General features: G+C 38.6%; 1 protein-coding gene across 1 annotated transcript in view; it reads left to right on the top strand.

The window, feature by feature from the left end:
* hs2st1 (heparan sulfate 2-O-sulfotransferase 1) overlaps window positions 1–22810 on the top strand; it is a 65756-nt gene that overhangs the window by 25845 nt on the left and 17101 nt on the right. Inside the window, 1 exon segment of the mRNA NM_001126991.1 lies at window positions 18427–18665. Within this exon segment, the coding sequence (NP_001120463.1) occupies window positions 18427–18665 (239 nt within the window).

Genomic DNA, 22810 nt, shown 5'->3' with positions numbered 1-22810 from the left:
CACCTATGTCTTTTGCTCTCCAGTACATCCTGTAATATCTAATTAATAATATATCTAATTACCACTTTCCTACCTACACCTTGAACATAGCCTATCAGTCCACACCTCGATGACTCCAAGGGCAAATATTGGACTAGCACTATAAAGGTTGGAACCCTCCTAGCCTGCAGAGAATTAAAGCAGACAGAGAGCAGATTTGTCTTCCATGTCTTTAGATGGGTAGCATTACTCTGCATATACATATTTTTTGAGTAAGTGTCCATTTTGTTCTGTCAAAATATTGATTGGCAGGAAGTTTGATAGGCTTTCTTGTCCTTGTAATTACAATGTGACAAAAGCCCACATTGTTAAATAGGATTTGATGATTTTCCTACAGTTGTCAAACCTCTATTAGATGTACACATGCAGAAACAGATAAATCATAACAGTCTCTTGCCCTTGGAAATGATGGATAATAATGGGAATATTTTAGCACTTTTACTGCTTTCTTAAAAGCTTTCAGGGAAAAACTTATGAAGCAATAGAGGTATCAAGTATTCAAGATTTGATTTACTTTCATTTCCTAAAAGTAAAATGAGTTATGAATAATACAGTGATAAGTAATATAAATGCACATTTAAACTTTAGCAACCAATCAGATGTTTGCTTCTGAACACATATGATTGCATGAGTACATAACATTTGCTCCTCTACAAATAGATGTTTTAATGGCAGCGGTTCAGTCTGACTTCAGTGCAAAGATATTTTTTGGCGCATTTTGTTGACCACACCATTGGCAATTTAGTGCAGGCAACAAAATTCCCCACGTTTCAGTACACTTGAGTTATGTTTTAGGATAGTTGGGGGTTGTAGTCTAGTGATATCTGTGTCATTTTCTTTAAAAGAGATAGAGATTGGCTCTTGTGTGGTTCAGCTTTGCAGTTTATGTATTCATTTCCTAAGGTCATAGTGACTGTAGCCCTTTATGCCATCAGCACCTAGCAGTGCAGCGTGTACACATTGGGGCCCATTTATCAACGTGTGATTTGGTTATGAATAGAATTTTTTAAAATTTTTTCTAACTTTTAGAGCTGTGCGTATTTTATGCGACTTTTTCGTTAATTTCTGTGACTTTTTCTTACTTTGCGACAAAATCATATTTGTCGCAACGAGTACAAATGTTTTGGAATTCATTCAAGCTTCAGTATTATGACTTTCCTTGGACCAGGTTGGAGCTGCAGAGTGCCATTGAATGCAAAGGGAGGCTTCCAAAATCATGCACTGAAGGTTCAAAGTCAAAGGTATTTGCGCCGTTTACAATCGTTTGGATACCAAAATTTCGTACAAGCACGACGTGACTTTTCGCAACGCACATCAGAAATTTTCGTATTTAATGCAAATTGTCGCAAATCCGTACTTGTAATTCAGACTTCAATGAATCAGCCCCCTGATGTGTGTGTATATATAGGCACTGCTTTAGTTTGGTCGCAGGCTGTCACATTTGAGCCAAATACATCTGTTATTTATATGTCCAGCAATAAGACAGCAGCCAAGCCCTAGCCACATTACAAAATTTGCCTCCTGCATATTTTTGTTCATGCTGAGGATTACACTGATGCAATTACACACAACACATTGTGAAAAATAAAAAAAAAGTGTACTAAATATAAAACTACTTTGACAGTGCATGACTTAAGGTGGTACCCCCCACAGGCCTACCTGAACAAAATCTGGCCTAAAATTGACCCTAGGGCCAAACGATTAAATTAACCGAATGTCACCCGCCTTAGAAAAAGAAAAGAAAAAGACTAATATGGGCCCTGCTATATGTGGGGTCAGGGCCGCCGCTCCCTATAAGCAAAGTACTCAGTCTGCATAGGGCACCAATTCCCAGGGGGGCACCATCCCAGCTGCTCCAAAAAAGAAACATTTTTATATATTATAACATACCCCCCAACACTGTCCCGATGGTTTTTATAGTGCATCCCGCTGTCCCGGATAGGTCAATCAATCTATTGGGGCTATTGGGGGCACTTACTATGGGGGCATTGTCTATGGGGGCAATTGGGGGCACTGTGTGTGGGGCCCCTATAGTAGGTGTTTTTTTTATTATTTTATTTTAACTTCTGTAATATTTGGGGGAGGGGGCACAAAAGTAAATTTCTGCTTAGGGCACCCATTTGGCCAGCAGCGGCCCTGTGTGGGGTATGTGTCAAAAGCGAATGAATACAAGTAAAACTTGCAATTTGCCATGCCACTACTCTTTTGGCCAATAGGGTGGTTCTCCTCTGTAGTTATCCTTTGTTATCCTAAGTTATCCAAATTTTTTGTCCTTTGTGCAAAATAAAGATTGTTTTCTGCAACTTGCTGCCAAATGCAGGTTTTCAACTTATCTTTTGGAAAGGCTGACCTTAAAAGTCTTCAAAATACTTGAACTCCTACAGAATTGTGCTTTGGTTGGCCTGATATTTCAGGTTCCCCTGGTACTTTTAGTTTCTCTTGCCTTTAGATATATTTGTATAAAATCTGTAAGGGCAATATTTACTTCACCAACTGGTATAGTTCAAATTTTTGGATATGAAACACAATCACACAATTTTTTCTCTTATACCAGCTCATATAAAAATGCAATAGAAATGCCAAAGCCATCAAATTGCCCCTACTCGCTCATTTAACATAGCTGCAGCCCTATTTGTCATCCAGTTAAGTGTGTCATCTCTATTTGCAGTTTTTTTCCCTCCATCAGTAAAAGCAATCTTCATTTTAAGAATAATGTCATTTTATTTTAAGCCCATTTTATTACCTCTGCTGTAAAACTGAAAAAATGGTCACGCAAGCAAATCTTCAGCTCGGGAAGATAATATTTTTTTTCTCATTTCGAGCTCGGAGCCCTTACAGGCTTTATCTTGTAAAATGCCTTAATCCATTTTTTTTTCTGTTTCCAATTCCATTTGGTAAAGTCATTGAATGTATGAAAGAGAGTTTATCAAGTGTTCATTATTTTCTTCAAATTGATAATGTCTTGTCAAGGTGTTCAGCAAGATTCAGTGTTATGTAAAACAATTATGTCTCTGTTGACAAGCATGTCTTCTTATTGAATTACAGTTATCTGAATGTGATTTTTAGGTAAGAACTGTTATTATGTTTTTCTTTAAACGCCTAATTGGTTTTCTAATAGTTTTAAATAACACATTAAGGACCTGGTTTGTTTGTAAATCCATCATTTGCATTGTGCCTGATTTCACTTAACCAAAGGCGACGTGTATATAAAGAAAATAAATTGTTTCCATTGTAATAATTGGAACACAAAGGTTTAACTAATTAATATTAAGTCATTTTCTAATTTGAAAAACATTGATTAAATTTAAAGGTTGCCGACTACTAAACAAGTCGTTTAGCATGATTTATTTTATCTATATGTATATTTCCTATGTCCCAAAAAATACTTGTGACTTAAACTATGCATATAATTCACCTACCCTTCCACGTTAAGGCTTTTGCAGACTGCCTATTCAAGGAAATCTGAGTTTGCTTGTTAAAGGGAAGGCCTTCCCACCATGCCTCAGTGATCCCTTTACTTCATAGAGTAAGCTTCTACAAATGGCATTCTGGGCATTCTATAATGGAAACCCAAGTTTAATGCTTTGCATTGCAAAATCAGGCTATGATTCCCTACTCTAAGGGGCTGATTTACTAACCCACGAATCCGACCCGAATTGGAAAAGTTCCGACTTGAAAACGAACATTTTGCGACTTTTTCGTATGTTTTGCGATTTTTTCGGATTCTTTACGAATTTTTCGTTACCAATACGATTTTTGCGTAAAAACACGAGTTTTTCGTATCCATTACGAAAGTTGCGTAAAAAGTTGCGCATTTTTCGTAGCGTTAAAACTTACGCGAAAAATGCGCAACTTTTCGCGTAAGTTTTAACGCTACGAAAAATGCGCAACTTTTCGCGTAAGTTTTAACGCTACGAAAAATGCGCAACTTTTTACGCAACTTTCGTGATGGATACAAAAACTCGCGTTTTTACGCAAAAATCGTATTGGTAACGAAAAATTCGTAAAGAATCCGAAAAAATCGCAAAACATACGAAAAAATCGCAAAATACCGATCATTACGAAAAAAACGCAATCGGACTCATTTCGACCCGTTCGTGGGTAAGTAAATCAGCCCCTAAGAGACATACTAGTTCTCTTACCTATGCATTTGTATTACTGGGTCTGTAATACTGAGGCCATAGCAGTGTTCTCTTGCTCAGTAACAAAGCCAGTATAACCCATGGGCATGTATCTTTTATCTTTATCTCGGTAAAAGGTAATTTGTGACCTATGACATCATGTCATTTTTAGAAGTAAAGAGGTAAAAAATTGATTTAGGTATGTTTTTGGTGTTTTTACTAGCGGCCTTATTGGAGGGGCACCCCCATAATATTTCTCGGGTTTCAGCAATGGCACAGGAAGAAGTGATGTTGAACCTTGCAAAGAATGCAGCTGTGACAGATGATGACTGAGTGAATCTCTATTAATGGACATGCTAATTATTTTTACACTTTACTTTTAATATGTGATAAAACTTTATTCATCTGCTGACTGCAAACATATTGAGTATGTGTGGAAGCTTCTGCTGCTGAGACATATATCAGATAATGTATCAAATTGTGATAGCTAGCGGACAGACTTGTTAAGCTGCAGAAACCTGGGTTGGAGAATTGAAATGTAAATTTTATAAAGACTGTTAAAAAAAAAAAAAGAGAACTGTAAGTAGAGTGTCTGTGCCTGCACAGCCAAACACATTGCCAGAAAAAATGTTGTGTTGCTTCTCGGTAAATATGGCCATAAGTGATTTGCTATTGATTAAGTGCTGAACAACAAATTAAATGTTACATTTTGAAAACTGTTCATGGTTTAGTACCAACATTTATCTTTAGAGTGTTTCACAGTTTTATTAGATAACAAGTTGTCTTAGATCAGCAAATGCTTCAATCATTTATATCAATATAAAGGAAGGAGGGTGGGGGAGAGAAAAGGTCATTCTTTGCAGTAGGGCCCAAATTCTCCTATTTACCTAATAAACTCATCACCCAGTAATATTCAGTAATAGGCTGTTGACTGATTTATTCAAAGTGCCACTTTGCCTCATTTCCTTTTCCCTTTGGAGCTGTCAGATAGAAACCTTATTGATACTGACACATTACAGATTTTTACAGAAAAATGTCTATCATTTTAAAAGCTGTCCTTACACCAATCCAGTATGTAAAAACAAATACTTTGCCTGCCTAGTATTACCTACTTAGGTCAAGTTTGGGGGCATGGCAAACCAACATTGCTACTCCCCAAGCCCAATTACAATGCTGCAGCAGCCTTCAATGAGGGTTTTTTTTTTTAACCAACACTGATAATCAATGGAGGGCTGAAAAAGGCAGGGTTTTAGTTTAAACATATTAGAATAGTGTTATTTTGCATCAACAATAGATTTGTGCCTGAAAATTTCTTATAGTGATACTGACATGTTCCTACCAAAGCCTGGCAGGGCTCACTGTTGCTTTAAAATGTCAATATTTTTTCTTTCCATTGCATTGTTTTTCTAAGGCAGCTTTTACTGACTCAAGCTGCAGTTTCAACCTTACGTGAGTCTCCATTGTTCTCAGGCTAATTTACCATTGCTTTCTCTCCATAGCTGTTTTGTCTGCAGCACAAATTGTAGGTAGCCATAGTGATTCCATTGAAGTCTATGTACATTGCTAACCAGATATTGCATGTTTTGGTATTATTAATAAAAGGTGCCAACATATTTCACAGTGCTGCACCATTAATGGGTGATTACATAAAGCAAATGGCTTGCACTGTGTACACTTTGTGACAGCATGTGTAATTGAATACTAGTACAGGTATCGGACCCCTTATCCGGAAACCCGTTATCCAGAAAGCTCCAATTACGGAAAGCCCGTCTCCCATAGACTCCATTATAAGCAAATAATTCAGAATTTTAAAACTGATTTCCTTTTTTTATGTAGAAATAAAACAGAACCTTGTAATTGATCCCAACTAAGATATAAATCATCCTTATTGGATGCAAAACAATCCTATTGGGTTTAATTAATGTTTTATTAATTTTTTTAGTAGACTTAAGGTATGGAGATCCAAATTACGGAAAGACCCCTTATCCGGAATACCCTTGGTCCCGAGCATTCTGGATAATGGGTCCTATACCTGTATAAGGTCCTGTGATTTCTTTGTATCAAGGGAAAACTTTTCAGTTTTAACTCTCTGGTACTTCTTACCCTCTGTACTTAGAAGCATTCATATCCACAGTGACATTATGAGGTTAAATCATTAAGACCATTATGCCCACACATACCCACTATGTATGCCAGTCTCTGCATTCATAAACAGAGTTGTCAGCTATGTGAAAGATTAGTATTTGTAGTTATTAGTACTTAATGGCTCCAGTAGTTCCCTAACATTTTGCGGGTTTTTAGCATGATAAGTGCAGTGTCAATTTAGCGGCCCTCCCAAACTACCCCCTCACACTTATCTCACCTCCCCTAACAAACTTACACACGACAACCTCTTGTGGATAGAAAAGGCCGCAGCCTGTTTATTTACAACATTATAAATTTATTAAACAATAACATATTACTGTAAATAAATAACACAACATAACAGTCTCATTGGTAACCTCATAACAACAAGCCGCTGAAGGCTGCTTTGTGGAAGCTGTCTTTGCACCCCCCCACCGTAATCATTTTCCTGAGGTTAGGAACCCCCTTTCTCTAGCCACCACAGCCCCCATTTTCCACCAACCTATGGCTGTACTCACTAGCCTCCGTCTAACCTTCCGCCCTACCTTGATCTCAATCCATCCCGGCTGCGACTAAGCCACTTCTGAGTGTCCATTCCCCATTACCCTTATCCCCCCCCCTCATAACTAAGGGTGGGAGCTGCTAACTCCAAAATGGTTCCCTCGACTCGCGCACACCCCTTTTTATCACTTCCTTCCTTCTCTCCACCAATCAGCTTGGGGACTACAATTCCCATAATGCCTTGCCCCTTAAACACATATCTCCCCCGGGCCTTTCCTAGCCTTATCATGGCCCCGTGCCCTCACTCCTGCCTCGTTTATTTCCGGGGCCCCTTTAAGTCTGGTAAATTAAAATATCGTGTAACAAATATAATCTTTAAAGCAGTGTAGTTCTTGCAGAGCTGGCACATTTCATTTGTGTATTCATTTGACACAAATCTGTTGATTTCTGGTGGCCTTACTTTTTATTTAGAAATCAGATAGATGAGCACATGCGCAGCAGTGTACATTTATTTATAAAGCGGGTTTCATACATTGGACATACAGAGTAACATATAAAGCAATCAATAACCGATACAAAAGGTGAAGAGGGCCCTGCCCAAAAGAGCTTACAATTATTCAAACTTCTCATTAAAATTTAGCTTTAGAGCCCTTATACATAGAAATTTGAATATATGTCTATTGAAGTGTGTACTGAACGCATCAATTAGCATACATTGCAAGTAATTGTGTTTTTGTGAGATCAAAATGCATTTCTACATTTCCATATTTTTTACATTTTTATATTTTAATATATTATGAATGTGCATTTAATGCTGTAAAGCATCAGTGTACAGATTTAGGCACTACTGTATCTCACTTAGGTTCCACTTAGAGGGCCTGACTTGAGGATTGAGTATGTTTAAGTATACTCTCCACTGACTACTAGCCCCTGATCTGGGAAAGCACTCCTGGAGGTTCCATCTGTGAGTAGTACTGCACAACTGTACTGTATTATCTATATCTGTCCTCCATGAAACCTGTTCTGTATTCTGCAGTAAAGAGTTATTTGTTTCAAGAACTGGTGCCCAGTTTACTGAATGAACTTGACAATTCCAGTTCAGCGACATCCATCCTCCAGCAATATGCGAGGGTATTGTATGGTGAGCAGAGAGTTTTCTGGAACACACCTCACCTCCATTTAGGCTTACACGCTTGGAATGATTGAGACTTGGGCTTTTCCAAATAAGGGAAATAAATCTTTCCATACTTTGGCTCACCATAGTTTGTCTAATAAAAAATAATTGAAAAATTAAATAAACCCAATAGGATTTTTTGCATCCAGTAAGGATTAATTTTACCTTATAATAAAAAACAGTACCTTGTACTTGATTTAAACTAACAGGGTTAAAGGAGATAATTGAAAAAAAAAAATTGAATTATTTGATTAAAATTGAGTCTATGGATGACCTTCCAATATTTTGGAGCTTTCTGCCTAACAGATCCCATACCTGCAAAATACATTCTTTGTGATATGTTTTATACATACTGATAAAATATGTCTGCTTTCTGCATGTGTTTTAGCTGGTATAGATTCTCTACATTAGCACCACTAACCAGAAAAATTACTTCCCTGAGAGAGCAATCCATTCCATTGCAGTAGGCAATAGTGATTTATTGGATTATTTGTGCCCTGCTACATGGTGCAGCTTCTGCAGGTTAAGATGCAGTCAGATTTGCATATGCATCAGGAGCAGAGTTTTTAATTGTTGATGACGAATAACTGACATGCTGCCTATTCCTTTATCCGTTAGTGTTAAATTCATTCCCTAGCGAGCCGTGATTTAGAGCAGTAACTGATCAACTAACTCTCGATCAATTGCTTCTTGTCTAGGAAATAACTATGTGCCAAATGCCGAGTCTGCAAGGGCTTTCTAACCTGAGATGCCACATTGTCTACTATATGCATTTAAAGGGAAACTGAGGAGACACCTTATTGATTTGCTTACTCTATTAAAAAAAATTACAGTTGATTTATTAGTGCACATATGTGTTATGTCCCAATAAAGGAACAGTAACACCAAAAAATAAAAGCAAGAAAGCAATAAAAATATAATGTACTGTTGCCCTGCACTGGTAAAAGTTGTATGTTTGCTACAGAAACACTACTATAGTGTACTATAGTATACATACTGTACTTATACTTTGCTATCCTGCACCCAGGCATTATTTATCTCTACCTTTATGTGAGTGCCTGATTTCTACACTTGTGTATATATATATATATATATATATATACCCTGCTGTGTGGCCATGGGGGCAGCCAGAATAGCTAAAGAAAAGGCACAACCACATAGCAGATAATAGATAAAACACCATTGTAGATTACAGAGGTTATCTGTTATCTGCTATTTAACCTGTGCCTTTTCTCCTTCGAATGGCTGCTCCCATGGCTACCCAGCAGTTTTGTTTATATAAACTTTCGAAGCAAACACACCAGTTGGACCAGTAAAGAGAAACAGTACATTATATTGTAATTAATTTATGCACTTTTATTTTTTTGATGTTACTATTCTTTTAATATACTTTTGCTAATATAGGAATCTGTTAAATGTGTGCAGCTTGTTGCCGCTGTTTAAATATGTGTCTTCTTTTACTCTGATCCCCTTTTCAACATCAGCTAAATAAACAGGAATTGTTCTGAACATACAGTAGGTTTTGCCTGTTGTTTTAATTAATAATTAACTATGCTTTCTGTTATTTCTGGCATATGAAGCCAGTTTAACTTTAGTACTTCTGCCACTTTTGGTCCCTCAGAACCTTAGAGGAGCTCATAAAACTATTTACCAGTTCACAGAGAAGCCCCTGATAATAATCTGCTCAAAGGCTTCTGCTTAGGGCCTCTGGCACACGGGGAGATTAGTCGCCCGCGACAAATCTCCCTTTTTCGCTGGCGACTAATCTCCCCGAATTGCCATCCCAACGGCGATTTACATTTTTGCCAGTGGGATGGCAATTCGGGGAGATTAGTCGCCCACGAAAAGGGAGATTTGTCGCGGGCGACTAATCTCCCCGTGTGCCAGAGCCCTTAGAGAAGGGAGAGGTTTGTTTATTTTAAAGTAGATAGGCAGTTCTGAAATAGGCTAGCTTATAAAGGATGAGGGGAGTAAGGTCAGTAAAAAATTGGGCAACTTTTAAACAAGTGCTTTATAATGACAAAAAAATAGGCAAATATAGATTTTAGGCAAAATGTAATTTTAACACAATCCCTATTTCTTGTGCCCATTTTTGGAAAAGGTGTTTTTAGGCGTATACAGTCCCTTTAACTGTATTATGGATAAGTATTATCATCCTTGTTTTTTATAGTAGTGTCACATTTTACTGGTTTATTGGCCAGTTAGACTATGTCTCTGGAAACAAGTAGCAGCTACTAATTCCCTGACATCCTTCCCCCCCAACCCCCCCCCCCCCCGACCCATGTAGATTTTATTGCCCTTACCAATTAAAAGTTGCTTGTTCTCAACACGTGTTGATAGTGCACAGAGTGCTATTGCATTTTGAAACAGAAGAAACAGAAATTTGGCTCTTCTAGTGCAAAGGTGGATTTTTGCCGCCCCTGGTAACTACTGATTCTTACCATTACTCATGGCAGGAAGGGCCTTACCTTGGTGGCACAATGGTACAGTAGTTAGCATTATTACTGTCTTGCAATTCAGGCTTGTCGGAGTCTGTCAGAGCTGGGAATAATGCAAATGATAAATAATCTTATAATTTGCTTTAGCTATATTAGTATATATAGCATGCTTTTATATGGGTATTTGTTAATGTGCCTATGTATTCCCTGTGCTCTATATAGCTGCACTATAATAAAGTGAGCAATGTAAATGGCTTAATAGAATGTCCTGTCTTCTTTCCATTTTCCAATCACCATACCACTGACCAACTTGGACAGACAAGCAGTAAACCTGGCATTCAGTGAAATGCCGCAGAGTTTCTCTAGGCTTAGTCCTGGCAACTCTTTGCTAGAAGTGATGATTATTTCGCTTATATCAAATTTCCTGCTGAATCTAAAAGGTGAATGAAACAGAAGCAGCATTTCAGCATCACTAGATAAACATTCTCAGACAGCTGCTGCATTAGATTCTGGTTAATGATCTCTGGCCCAGCTGGAATTCAATCCAGCCCGCTGCTCATTTCTCTCACACACCAGTAGCGCAGAGCGCCAGGTGTGTCTTTTGGCGTGTGAAGATTATTTACTGTGTGCAGAATAATGTTATTACAGCATCCCTTTCTGTTCTGTCCCAATATCTTTGGGATTATTCCATTGGAGATGGCATTACTAAATATGGTTATTTGTACATTAAATCTTAACCCCACACTTTCTGCAGAGGCTTTCTTTGCCATTTGCAGTTTACTCTTACAATGATCATATTCAGTAATTATGAACCCAATTAACGTGTGTCATATAAAGCATATCATGGCCCTTTCTAATACTTGGTAGTGCCAGACTGGCCTTAAAGGAGAAGGAAAGTCATTTTGGAATTTTACTGCCAATAGATTCGCCACATTAGTGCCACCTAGATCGCTGTATTTATTCTACAGAAAGCTTTACTATACCTGAGTAAAGAGCCGTACAAGCTCCCTCTGATAGCAGCTGCCATTTTAGCTTGGTCTTGGTAGCTTCCTGCTGCATATAGCCATTGGAAGCTTAAAAAACACATTCCTAAGGGAGGTGGGAGTGAGTTCTTGCATTCTTTTAGGAGGGGAGAGCAGGAGAAGGCAGGGGGAGAGGGAGAGAACTGCACAGACTCGTGTCCCAAACCTGAAGGAGCCCTAAAACAAAGGAAGTCTGATACCGAAGAACATGTTCCCAAAAAAGAAGACAAGAAAACCTGTGTTTCTTTTGATAGAGGACTCAGTGCAGCGTTTCTGTGAATGCTTATGGCTGTATTTACATAGACCTTTCTGATAAAGCTTACTGAGTTTTTACCTTTCCTTCTCCTTTAAGGGGTCCTGAGAAATCCCCTAATGAGCTCTTGCCCTTCTACCTTCCTTGTTGCCACCTGGTACACATTTATTACCACCCATGAGCAAATGTCTGTAACTTGCAGAGACACTGTCTCCCTTCATATCTGGGTACATCTTGGCCGTGCTGCTCCTCTAGCTGGTAAAATATTGCAGCTTTTAAAGATGTGGTTCACCTTTACATACTTTTAGTATGTTGTAGAGTGGCCTATTGGTAGCAGTTTTTCATTTTTTTTCATTGTTTATGATCCATTGTTTTTTGTTTTGTATTTTTTATTATTATTTGCTGCCTTCTTCAGACTCTCCAGCTTTCAAAGTGGGGTCACTGACACCAGCAGCCAAAAAACTATTGCGCTCTGAGGCTACAGTTTTATTTGTATTATTACTGGTCATTTTTATAACTTATCTTCCTATTTATATTCCTATTTAGAACCTCTCCTATTCATTTTCCAGTCTCTAATTCAAACCACTGCCTGGTTGCTATGGTAAATAAGTCACTAGCAACCAGGCAGCTTCCAAAATAACCAAACTGAAGTGCTGCTGAACAAAAAGCTAAATAACTAAACTAACTAAATAGGATATTCATCTAGAAACCCATTATCAAGAAAACTCTGAAATATAGCAGTGCCCTTTTCCAGAGTCATATTTTTGCAAGCAATTCTTACATTTTTTCAGTGATTTCCTTTTTCTCTGTCACTGTAATGATAAAACAGTACCTGTATTTGAGGGTAACTAAGCTGCATGAATGTATTTTCATTGCAGTGAATTTTCATTGTTTTTGAGGAGTCTGAATTCATGGTGATCCAAATAATAGAAAACATATGTTTACATGAGACCGACATAGGAATGCTTGCCAATCGTTTTATTGATCTGCTTAGTGGAAAGTGTATAAAAGCAGGCTGTTTGTTTAGTCTGCTAAAGCATTTGGCTTCCTATAAAATTATTATTGAAACAAAATTCTTTATCGTTCTTCTCTCGCTTGTGATTCCTGGTCAGTTAATGCACCAAATATGCACCTTACTTAGGCACAGGTTGGCCCTAATTTACTTTTTGACCAATCAACTATAGGGCAATTTCACTAGAATGTATCTGCTTCTGGGGGGCCTACCAACATACAGGCTGTCACAAAGTGGTAATTGGTTTGAAAAAGTTCCATGTTAGGCTGATGCCACACGTGGCGTTTTTACGCTGCATATTTTCTAATTCTCTCGGCGGCTGAAAAACGCACGAAATCATCATCCATAGAAATAACTTGAAAAGACTTGAAGGAAACCACACAATGCATAAATACGCTTGAAAACGCCTTACCACGTATTTTTCAAGTGTTTGCCGAAATACGCCGTTATTTGCACAGCAACCTATTCCTATGTATACACAAAGGCAGATGCCAGACCTAGCGGAAATACGCAGCGTTTTTTACTATTTCCCACTATTAGCACCATGGAAACGGGATTTGCTACGTCACCAGTACTAGGCTGAAAAATGCCATAGTCAGGGGCTGTGTGGGTTGTGCGGCGTTTTTAGGCTGAGAAAATATGCAACGTAAAAATGCCACGTGTGGCATCAGCCTAATAGGCATATTGCTGTTGCAGAGTCATGTGCCTGGTTTCTTTAAGGTCTGTTCCATAGCGACAAACCTTTTTGTTCCATGTATCTGCCGTATAAAGTCTATTTTAATACATGTTGCCTATTAAATTCCATTGCTGGTAATAACTTTATAACCACAGCACGCAATGAAAATATATGCCACATGGGTGTTTAATTGGACACCAAGCTGCACATAATAAACCGCAATCTGCTTTCCTGTGGGATACAAATTACTGGGGAAAATGTCACCATGTTCTTGCTCTTAGAGGAAAAAAAGGTTTATTATGTTTAACGTCCTATTTCCATATCCCCTGAATCATATTTTTTCCTTCAAGGTTTGACATTTTCTCCATTGTGACATTCTGCGTCCCATGAAATAAAATATTGTTACAGAATTTATTTTACACTGTTTTTTAAACTTGAATTATATTGAGAGAGAACTTTTTAATGGGCACAAAAAGTGGAAAGATCACAATAGGGGGGAGATCTGAGTGCTGCTGAAAAACACACACAGTCTCTGACTATGAAACAGGAATTTGTATTTCCGTAGAGTCACTAACAACAGCAAACCTCAGCAGACATCTTTCCTTTTTTTTTAGTCGTTATTTATTGCTTTTTCATAGAGAAACAAAAAATTGGGGGGTTACAGAAGGATAAAGTGGTTAGGGTGGGGTAACAAAGAAAGATAAAGTATTTTCAGCTTAGAACATAATAAAGGCTGTGTATTCAATCGCATAGTACATGATCTTAAGATTGAAAGTGTTAACTGAACATCAGGATGATGTTATAAAACTGTATAAAAAGAGAGTATGTGCTGCACTGTTAGTGCGCTTGCTGGGAGCTGATGCAAATTATACATGAGAATTGGCAAAGATTTGTTCAGTCATTTGGTTTCTACAAATTATCAGCCTTTGCATACCTTGGTAAAAAATGAGAAACATGGCAGCTATCACAGTGTTCAGACAACATGATCAAAAAAAACATGACAAAGTGGCAAAAAGTGTTCAGAATAATAAAAACAAACCCCTGTGTTTACAAGTGTCAAGCTAAAAAAACCCCCAATGTTCATCAGCTGATCTATACCAAAACCTCCACCCACTTGAATTTGCTTGGAAAGATATCTGTGTGCTGGAGTTTTATTGTTTTGTATTCTGCTTTGCGGTTGCCATCTTTTTTGCCTAGCACTGGAGTCACGTGGATTGCCAAAGCCAGATGTGCAGGTTGACTGTAGCAAAGAGTGTCCATTCCCTTGTAAAACTGGTGCAGATGTGTCAGTCACCTTAAAGGAAAAGGAAAGGTAAAAACTAAGTAAGATTTATTGGAAATGACTATGCAAATACAGCCATAAGCACTAACAGAAAAACTGCTCTGAGTCATTTATCAAAAGAAATGCAGGATTTCTTGTCTTATGTGTACACATGTACTTAGGTATCAGACTTCCTCTCAAAATCCTTCATTCCTGGGGCAGAGTCTGCACAGCTCTCTCCTCTCTCCCTTCCACAAGAATTCACTCCCTCTCCCATCAGAATGTGTGATCTGAGCTACCAGCCTCTAGAGCTGCAGCAGGGAAGCTACTGAGACCAAGCTAAAATGGCAGCTGTTATCTTAAACAAACAGAGGGATCTTCTAGGGCTCTAATGCTTTCTGCAGAATAAAAAGTGTTCTAGTTTGCACTATTGTGGCAAATCTATTGTCAGTAAAATACCAAAATGCCTTTCCTTGAAAGATTTCATTTTGTGGCGTGTCTGTGCAGGAGGCAAGTGGGTCCTGCTCTTCTAGCACAAGATTCAGAGAGGTTAGTAATAGGCAATCTACCACTACTGCTGGTAGATATAACTTGCCATTCACTTAAAGGAGAAGGCATTTTACTACCAATTGATTTGCCACATTAGTGCCACCTAGATCGCTATATTTATTCTGCAGAAAGCATTACCATGCCTGAGTAAACAGCCCTAGAAGCTTTCTCTGTTTGCTTAAGACAGCAGCTACCATTTTAAATAGCTTCCTGTTTGCAGTCTAGCAGTTATAGCTGAGAGCACACATTCCTAAGGGAGGGTGGAGGGAGTTCTTAGCATTCTTGTCGGAGGGGAAGCAGGAGAGAGCTGAGTAGACTCTGGCCCCGGGAATGAAGAATCTTTCTAAAAGAGGAAGTCAGACACTCCAACAACATGTTTACAAAAAAGAAGACAAGGAATCCTGTGTTTCTTTTGATAGAGGACTCAACACAGCATTTCTATGAGTGCTTAGGGCTGTATTTACATAGACCTTTCTGATAAAGCTTACTTAGTTTTTACCTTCTCCTTTAAGGTAGCCATACAAAGGATGACCTGGACAATACTTCCATTGGACTGGGGTTAAAATAGCCTACCTTTGTATTATGTTGCATCCATTTGTGCAGACTACCTGAGCAGCAGGAAGTGAAGATGAGCTGCAGAGCTTAGGCTCAGGTCTGATAATCCTTGATCTGCGAGGATTTTGCAGGATATAATACATGCCCAGATGGTCAAACAGCATACTCAAAATTGTCCCAAACTGCCCATCTTTATCTGGGCTGGGTCCTCTTAAGAAGCATGTGTTGTTACTTGGCAATTAGGGTTTACCCCCTTTTTGTGAAAAAATACTAGCCTTCCTGTCTCTATCTGTGTTTCCTCCTTAATAATAATAACTGTATACAGAGTAAAAGTGAAAAGCTGTTTGTATTTACTCTACTGCACATGGGCATCCAGACCATAGAGAGAAAAGTTAGGAGGTTATAATCCCTGTGGGGTGCCTAACATTTTGGAGACCCCCAATGATTATGCCTTTTCTTCTCCATCGATGGGCAGTAGAACTGTATATGCAACATTGTTTGCCTTAGCTGGGGCAGCAGTCTACATAGACTTACATATTCATGACTGGTACCATTACTCGTCCATTTCAGGGGCTGTTCTATAGACCTATAAGCATAATGGTTCTCCCCAGTTAAATCAGTGGCAACTTTCACACTTCTGTAAATATTATTTTATTGTTCTTTCTAAATTGGGCATAGTAACTTGAAAATAGTTAATATTTAATTCAACCCAAAACTGCTATAATATCAGGCAAAGCTTACTCCTCCTTAAGACTGCTTGAGCACGCGCAGTTGCAGTTGATTTCCTGATTGCCCCAACTGCGCATGCTCAAGCAGAGTCCGTGTCGGCGGCGAGACCTGAAGCTTCTATGATTGAGCAGAAGATGGCGCCCAGGTATGCTGATACATTGCTCTGCTCTTTCAGGTCGGGGTTTGCGATAGGGGCAGTTTTCGGGCAAGTTACAGAGTATGTGAAAAGGGAGAGGTGAGGGTGGGGGTCGAGGCAGGCCAGTTAAGCTATAAGTTTTATAGCCTGGGGGTATAGGTATAGTTCTCCTTTAAGTATTAACAGATATTTTTTTTCAATATATTTTTATTTAGATTTTCAATTTCAGACAGAAAGAAAAAACTAAATAAAGTAGATGAACATATATACAATTGTAGTCTTTGGTTAGTTTACAAAACCGGTTTGATGGGATGTTATAGTCATATGCATATCTGGGTTAATTGCAAATTATAAAACATGTTTTTGTGTTACTGTTGCTTTGAATAGAACATAGTTTTGCAGACTAAACACTGTCCCCAAAAGGTGGCTTTCAGCACATATTACAGTGTGTGGCTCCAAAATCAAGGTGTTTTATTGTTGAGGGGTTTTACCATTTACATTCTGTTTAATAACCAGACAGAATAGTTGTGGCTCAGCTGGGTGCAATTTAGCAAACGTCATCTGACTTTTTAGTAACAAAAATGCTTTACAACAAAATGTAGCTAGCTGCCTAAAATAACTTCCAGGGTTTGTGCCAAGTGTTGGCAAATAAAGCTAATTAGCCACTTTTCCTGCACTGACTTATTCTTTGTCTCACTATTGTGTTGCTTAATGCAAAGCAGAACTTTAATTGAGCGCTATTCTGTCAGAAGCTTAATAAAGGTATATAGTCTTTAGAGCAAGAATAAATTCTCATAACACTGAGTTTAAAAACGCTTTATTGTAATGTAATGTTGTAACTTAATTATGCCAAGAAATATTGTCCCAAGTACCCTATTTAATTCAATTATAGTCTCTGTTTGGGATTATAACACAAACTGAACTGATTTAAAACTGATTAGAGTTTTCCTGCATTTACTTAAATGGAAACTAAATAAAAGGATATATTTTAAAAATTTGCTCTTTTAATTAAGTTTTTAAAAACTGCAAAAAAATGAAATTTCAATACTGAATATATATTTTTATTTCTGTCATGTTGAACAGTTTCCTTCAATTAGTGTGTTGTCAGTAAAGCTGGCTATACCGAGGCTGATAAAAGCTGTTGACTCAGACAATTTTAGTACCTTATTGGTCCATATAAAGGTGGCCATGCATGTAGCAGTAACGATATTTTGTGCCATCATCGGTCGCTGGAAAGATCGTTCCCACCCTCCATTGACGTTCAGGGCTGAATCGTCAGATATGGAGTTAGAAACAATAGAAATTCTACCTCCACCTGCCGAATCAGCCCTAAACGTAGATTTTTAACCTGGCCGTTCGTTGAGACAACCGATATCCGCAGCCTTTGCGATATTGGTGGTCTTGTCAAGCCGCCATACACGCAAGGAATATCTGACGTAACAAGGTTTTTGTACGATAATATCGGTGTGTGTATGCCCTACCAATACTGGCCAAGACAAGGACCACATTGATGCCAACAGATCTCCATGGGCCCACAGTATGATCCAGTAGTTGGCCCGGGCCAGCAATCAGATCATCCTGATTTGGTCCATCACATATATAACCAGTTCAGACAAAGATGTTGCCAAACAAAGTGTATGGGCAGCTTTAAAATGGTACAAAATCAAGGGCACTACTGCCATAGGCGGGTTGAGAAGCCTCAGGCGGCAGCGCCTAGCGAGGTCCCAGGGGTGGCAAAAAGCTGCTCCTGGTAACTTAATGAGCCAAAATTGCCTGTACCAGGCAACCATAAGAATTTATTAAGGTTCATCTTTTATTTCTCTGCTTACATTTCAGAAAGGGCAATAGCACGTCATGAGGTACGAGAAATAGAGCAGCGGCATTCCATGGATGGCACCCGGCAGGAAATTGTGCTTGATGATGATGAAGATATTTTAATAATTTATAACAGAGTTCCAAAGACTGCCAGCACTTCCTTCACAAATATTGCCTACGACCTGTGTGCAAAAAATAAATACCATGTACTTCACATAAACACAACCAAAAATAATCCAGTCATGTCTCTTCAAGATCAGGTAAGATGAATATCAAATTCCATAGCCTAATGTTGTTGGTGGTCAGTTTTAGGCTGATGGCACACAAGGTAATTTCTCCTTTCTGTTGGTGCCTGTAACTCCTCCTGTTGACTTTAATGGAAACCGCCTGTAAGTGCTGGTACAGGCATACAAAGTCAATGGCTAACAGCGTGGGTGGTTTGGGCAGTTCACCATTTGTTGAGACATTAGCCAAGTCCTTACCTTTTTTCAGTGAAGGGTTTTCATTGTTTCTATTGCACGCATTCAAATGCTGGATTACTGACCTTTCCGTTGTGTTCTTGCAGTATCTAACAATCCAGCAACCCAATGAACACTTCCAGCAAGGGCAACACAAAATAGCAGAAGCCAGTGTGCTGCTATGTGCCTTTGCATAATCTTTTTCCAGTCTCCTGAAGTAATGCTAACAAACCATCTATCTACAGTAATCCTTTTGCAGCTCACTCCCCACAGATCTCAGGCACATATTTCTTACATCAGCAATTTATAAAATACCAGTTTAAGTCAAAATATAGCTAATGTACATATTGATCTTGTGGGAAATGGCATTTTAAAGTTCATAAATATGTATTTAAAATGTTCATGCCATTGCAGAACTGAAGCTATTTTCAGTGTATTTGCTGATTTATCAGTATCTTTGTGTGTAAGACGTCAATCCCATGGGGTTCAGTTTTTTGCTATGAGAAAGACCCTGTAGCCTGTCTGTTCTTTGCAATGTCACAGACCTGCCATAATGTTAGTAGGTATGCTGGGTCTTGCTATTTAACTCTTCAGTGAGAAACCCACTAGCTCTTTAATCAGATATTTTGTACTACAGGTATGGGATCCCTTATCCAGAAATCGTTATCCAGAAAGTTCCGAATTACGGAAAGGCCATCTCCCATAGACTCCATTATACAAATAACTCTAATTTTTTTAAATGATTTCCCGTTTGTCAGTAATAATAAAACAGTACCTGGTACTTGATCCCAACTAAGATATAATTACCCCTAATTGGGGGCAGAACAGACCTATTGGGTTTATTCAATATTTAAATGATTTTTAGCAGACTTAAGTTATGAAGATTCAAATTACGGAAAGATCCCTTATCTGGAGTATTCTGGATAAAAGGTCCCATACCTGTACTTCTATCTAACTTATGGAAAACTGTCATGAAACATAAACCCTATCATTTTTATCAGCATTACAGTTTCATTAAAAAGATCAACACCAAATCGCATCAATGTTTTATTTATAGGACACTTACCAATCTTGCATTTCTAATTATTCTTCTAATTAAGCATTTTCAGAATCTGGCATGTATATTCTATTGCACTCATTGCAACATTCATTTAGGCTTGCCCACATTCCATGAATCTTAGTCCCCTACCTTCATCCTCTAGTTACAATTCATCCTCTAGTAGTTAATGAGATGGAAAGGTTACATAAATGGTAAACTACAGTGAGGAACATAAGTATTTGAACACCCTGTGATTTTGCAAGTTCTCCCACGTAGAAATCATGGAGGGGTCTGAAATTCACATTGTAGGTGCATTCCCACTGTGAGAGACAGCATTTAAAAAAAAAAAAAATCAGGAAATCACATTGTATGATTTTTAAAGAATGTATTTGTATTGCCCTGCTGCACATAAGTATTTGAACACCTGAGAAAATCAGGGTTAATATTTGGTACAGAAGCCTTTGTTTGCAATTACAGAGGCCAAACGTTTCCTGTAGTTCTTGACCAGGTTTTGACCCACTGCTCCACACAGATCTCCTCTAGATCTGTCAGGTTTCGGGGCTGTCGCCAGCTCCTCCCTTGTAGTTCTGGGCTGATTCCTCACCTTCATCAGTGATACCCCACGAGGTGAGATCTTGCATGGAGCCGCAGCCCTAGGGAGACTGACAGTCGTCTTTAGCCTCTTCCATTTTCCAACAATTGCTCCAACAGTTGATCTATTTTCACCAAGCTGCTTGGCAATTGCCCCGTAGCCCTTTCCAGCCTTGTGGAGGTCCACAATTTTGTCTCTAGTGTCTTTTGACAGCTCTTTGGTCTTGCCCATGATAGTAGTTGGAATCTGACTGACTGTGGGGTGGACAGGTGTCTTTAAAGAGCTCAGACAGGTGCTAATTTAGATTAATGAGTGGAGTAGAGGTGGACTTTTTAAAGGCAGAGTAACAGGTCTTTGAGAGCCAGAATTCTTGCTGATTGCCAGGTGTTCAATACTTATGTGCAGCAGTGCAATAGAAATAAATTCTTTAAAAATTATACAATGTGATTGCCTGAATTTTTTTTAAATGCTGTCTCTCACAGTGGGACTGCACCTACAATGTGAATTTCAGACCCCTCCATGATTTCTAAGTGGGAGAACTTGCAAAATCGCAGGCTATTCAAATACTTATGTTCATCACTGTACATCCCTCAGTTTAATATATATAATACCAGAATAATTAAACTCCTTGTTGCAGAAACAACAATGCTAACTTGAGGCTTAAGTGAATCATCGTGCTACAGGGCATACTGCAAATGTGGGGTCACATCATCTGGACCTCCTGTTTTTAACCTGCAAAGATTTCAGCATGGCTAGCTCCTCCAGAAAGCTAAGGGCAATGCACAGGACTGACAGAGCAGGCATTGTGAGAAGGAAGGTGTCTACTACTAGTGTCTAACGATGGTGTCTTGTCACTGAAGTGAAGCATATGGACTTTGGCTGCAGGGGATGGGGAATGGCATAGTTGAGGATGGAAGGGCAAGATGAGGCTATCTCATCTCAAAATTAAACATATCTGATACCACAGGTTGGCTTGCATTAACCACTTCTCTACCCCCTTTAGGCTCACAGTGTTGTAGCTGTTTTCTCACCTTCTTCCATTGTGAAGTGATGGCTTTTGGGACTTAAAGTCCCTCTGCTTTGCAGAGAATTTGTGCACCGCCCACTATGGAAAGCAGAGGGACAACACATCCCAGAGTCCATGACTTCACAATGGAGCAAGGTGAGAGAAGTGGTTGCATAACAATGTGAGCCTAAGGGGGGGTGGAAACTGGTTAGTATCATGGTTTTGTTGGTACAGTTGCCCTGTGTGAAGAGCAACTGTAACGTTCAGCTGCAGTCATGACTTATAACTAGCATCTGTTATCACATTGTGTTCCGCTAGATCACACAAATAATGATGTGCAACATCAATGTGCTTGGTTCTGGTGTTAATCTATGCACTGTCTATAAACTTTGTACATCCCATTGCATGTTTGCCTTGAGGTTACTGGAAGTTCCCAAGTCTGGAGCTGATTGAGAGATGCCATTTCTTCACTGGTTGCTTTAATTTGCATTTGCTTCTCATGGGTAGGCAATATTTGCATTTCTTTCCATGGTGCTGGCTCGGGCTGTGTGCTTTATGAACTCTATAGGTCAGCGGCGTAACTACAGAGTTAAGCCATTAAAATTGATCAAGCTTTTGGCTGTTATGCCCTTATGGAATCTAGCAGGTTTTTTCCCTTTAAGGTTGCTGAATTATGTGTAATATCTTAGTTTCAGTGCTCTTTAGTACTGGATTAAAGCTCTTCTTTTGAATGGGCAATTAATATTCTTTAAAACATGATAAACATGATTATCTTTAGGAACATGTAGATATGCTTCCAAATATTGTAATGTTTTTCAACAGTGCCAGTACTTCTCTGGCCTAACAGTAAAACACCTGACTAGCCAGGGCAAGAACAACATATTTACCAGCAATGTACTTGCCATTGATATTGTTATAGCCCCTTGCTTCTGATTCTTGGGGTGACCATTTAAGCTCTGATCTGAAGTGAATTCTTACTTCCTTTTTTGACCAATAGTCCGCACTGTAGACTGTTAGAACTGTTAAGGAGTTGAGTGCTCTAATATTGTTATGCATTAATTCAATTTGAACCATAACTATTTTGCTTATAAATATCAGTCAATACTGATACTGATATTTATGAAATTATTTGTAAAAAAATATCTCATTGCCAGTAGCTTAACTTAGGTTTTAACCTCTCAGTATTCCTTGTCTGTTCTGTTAGACACAGAACACTGTGTGAAAATAGCTTTTTTTTGTCATAAAAGTGAATTGTGCTTTGTGTGGCTTTGTTATCTTGCTGCCTTTGGACCAATTATTTATTTTGTTAT

The sequence above is a fragment of the Xenopus tropicalis genome, chromosome 4 (assembly GCF_000004195.4).
Source record: "Xenopus tropicalis strain Nigerian chromosome 4, UCB_Xtro_10.0, whole genome shotgun sequence".
Classification (NCBI taxonomy): domain Eukaryota; kingdom Metazoa; phylum Chordata; class Amphibia; order Anura; family Pipidae; genus Xenopus; species Xenopus tropicalis.
The sequence above is the reverse complement of the archived record's forward strand: the minus strand, read 5'-3'. Positions and strand labels throughout refer to the sequence as shown.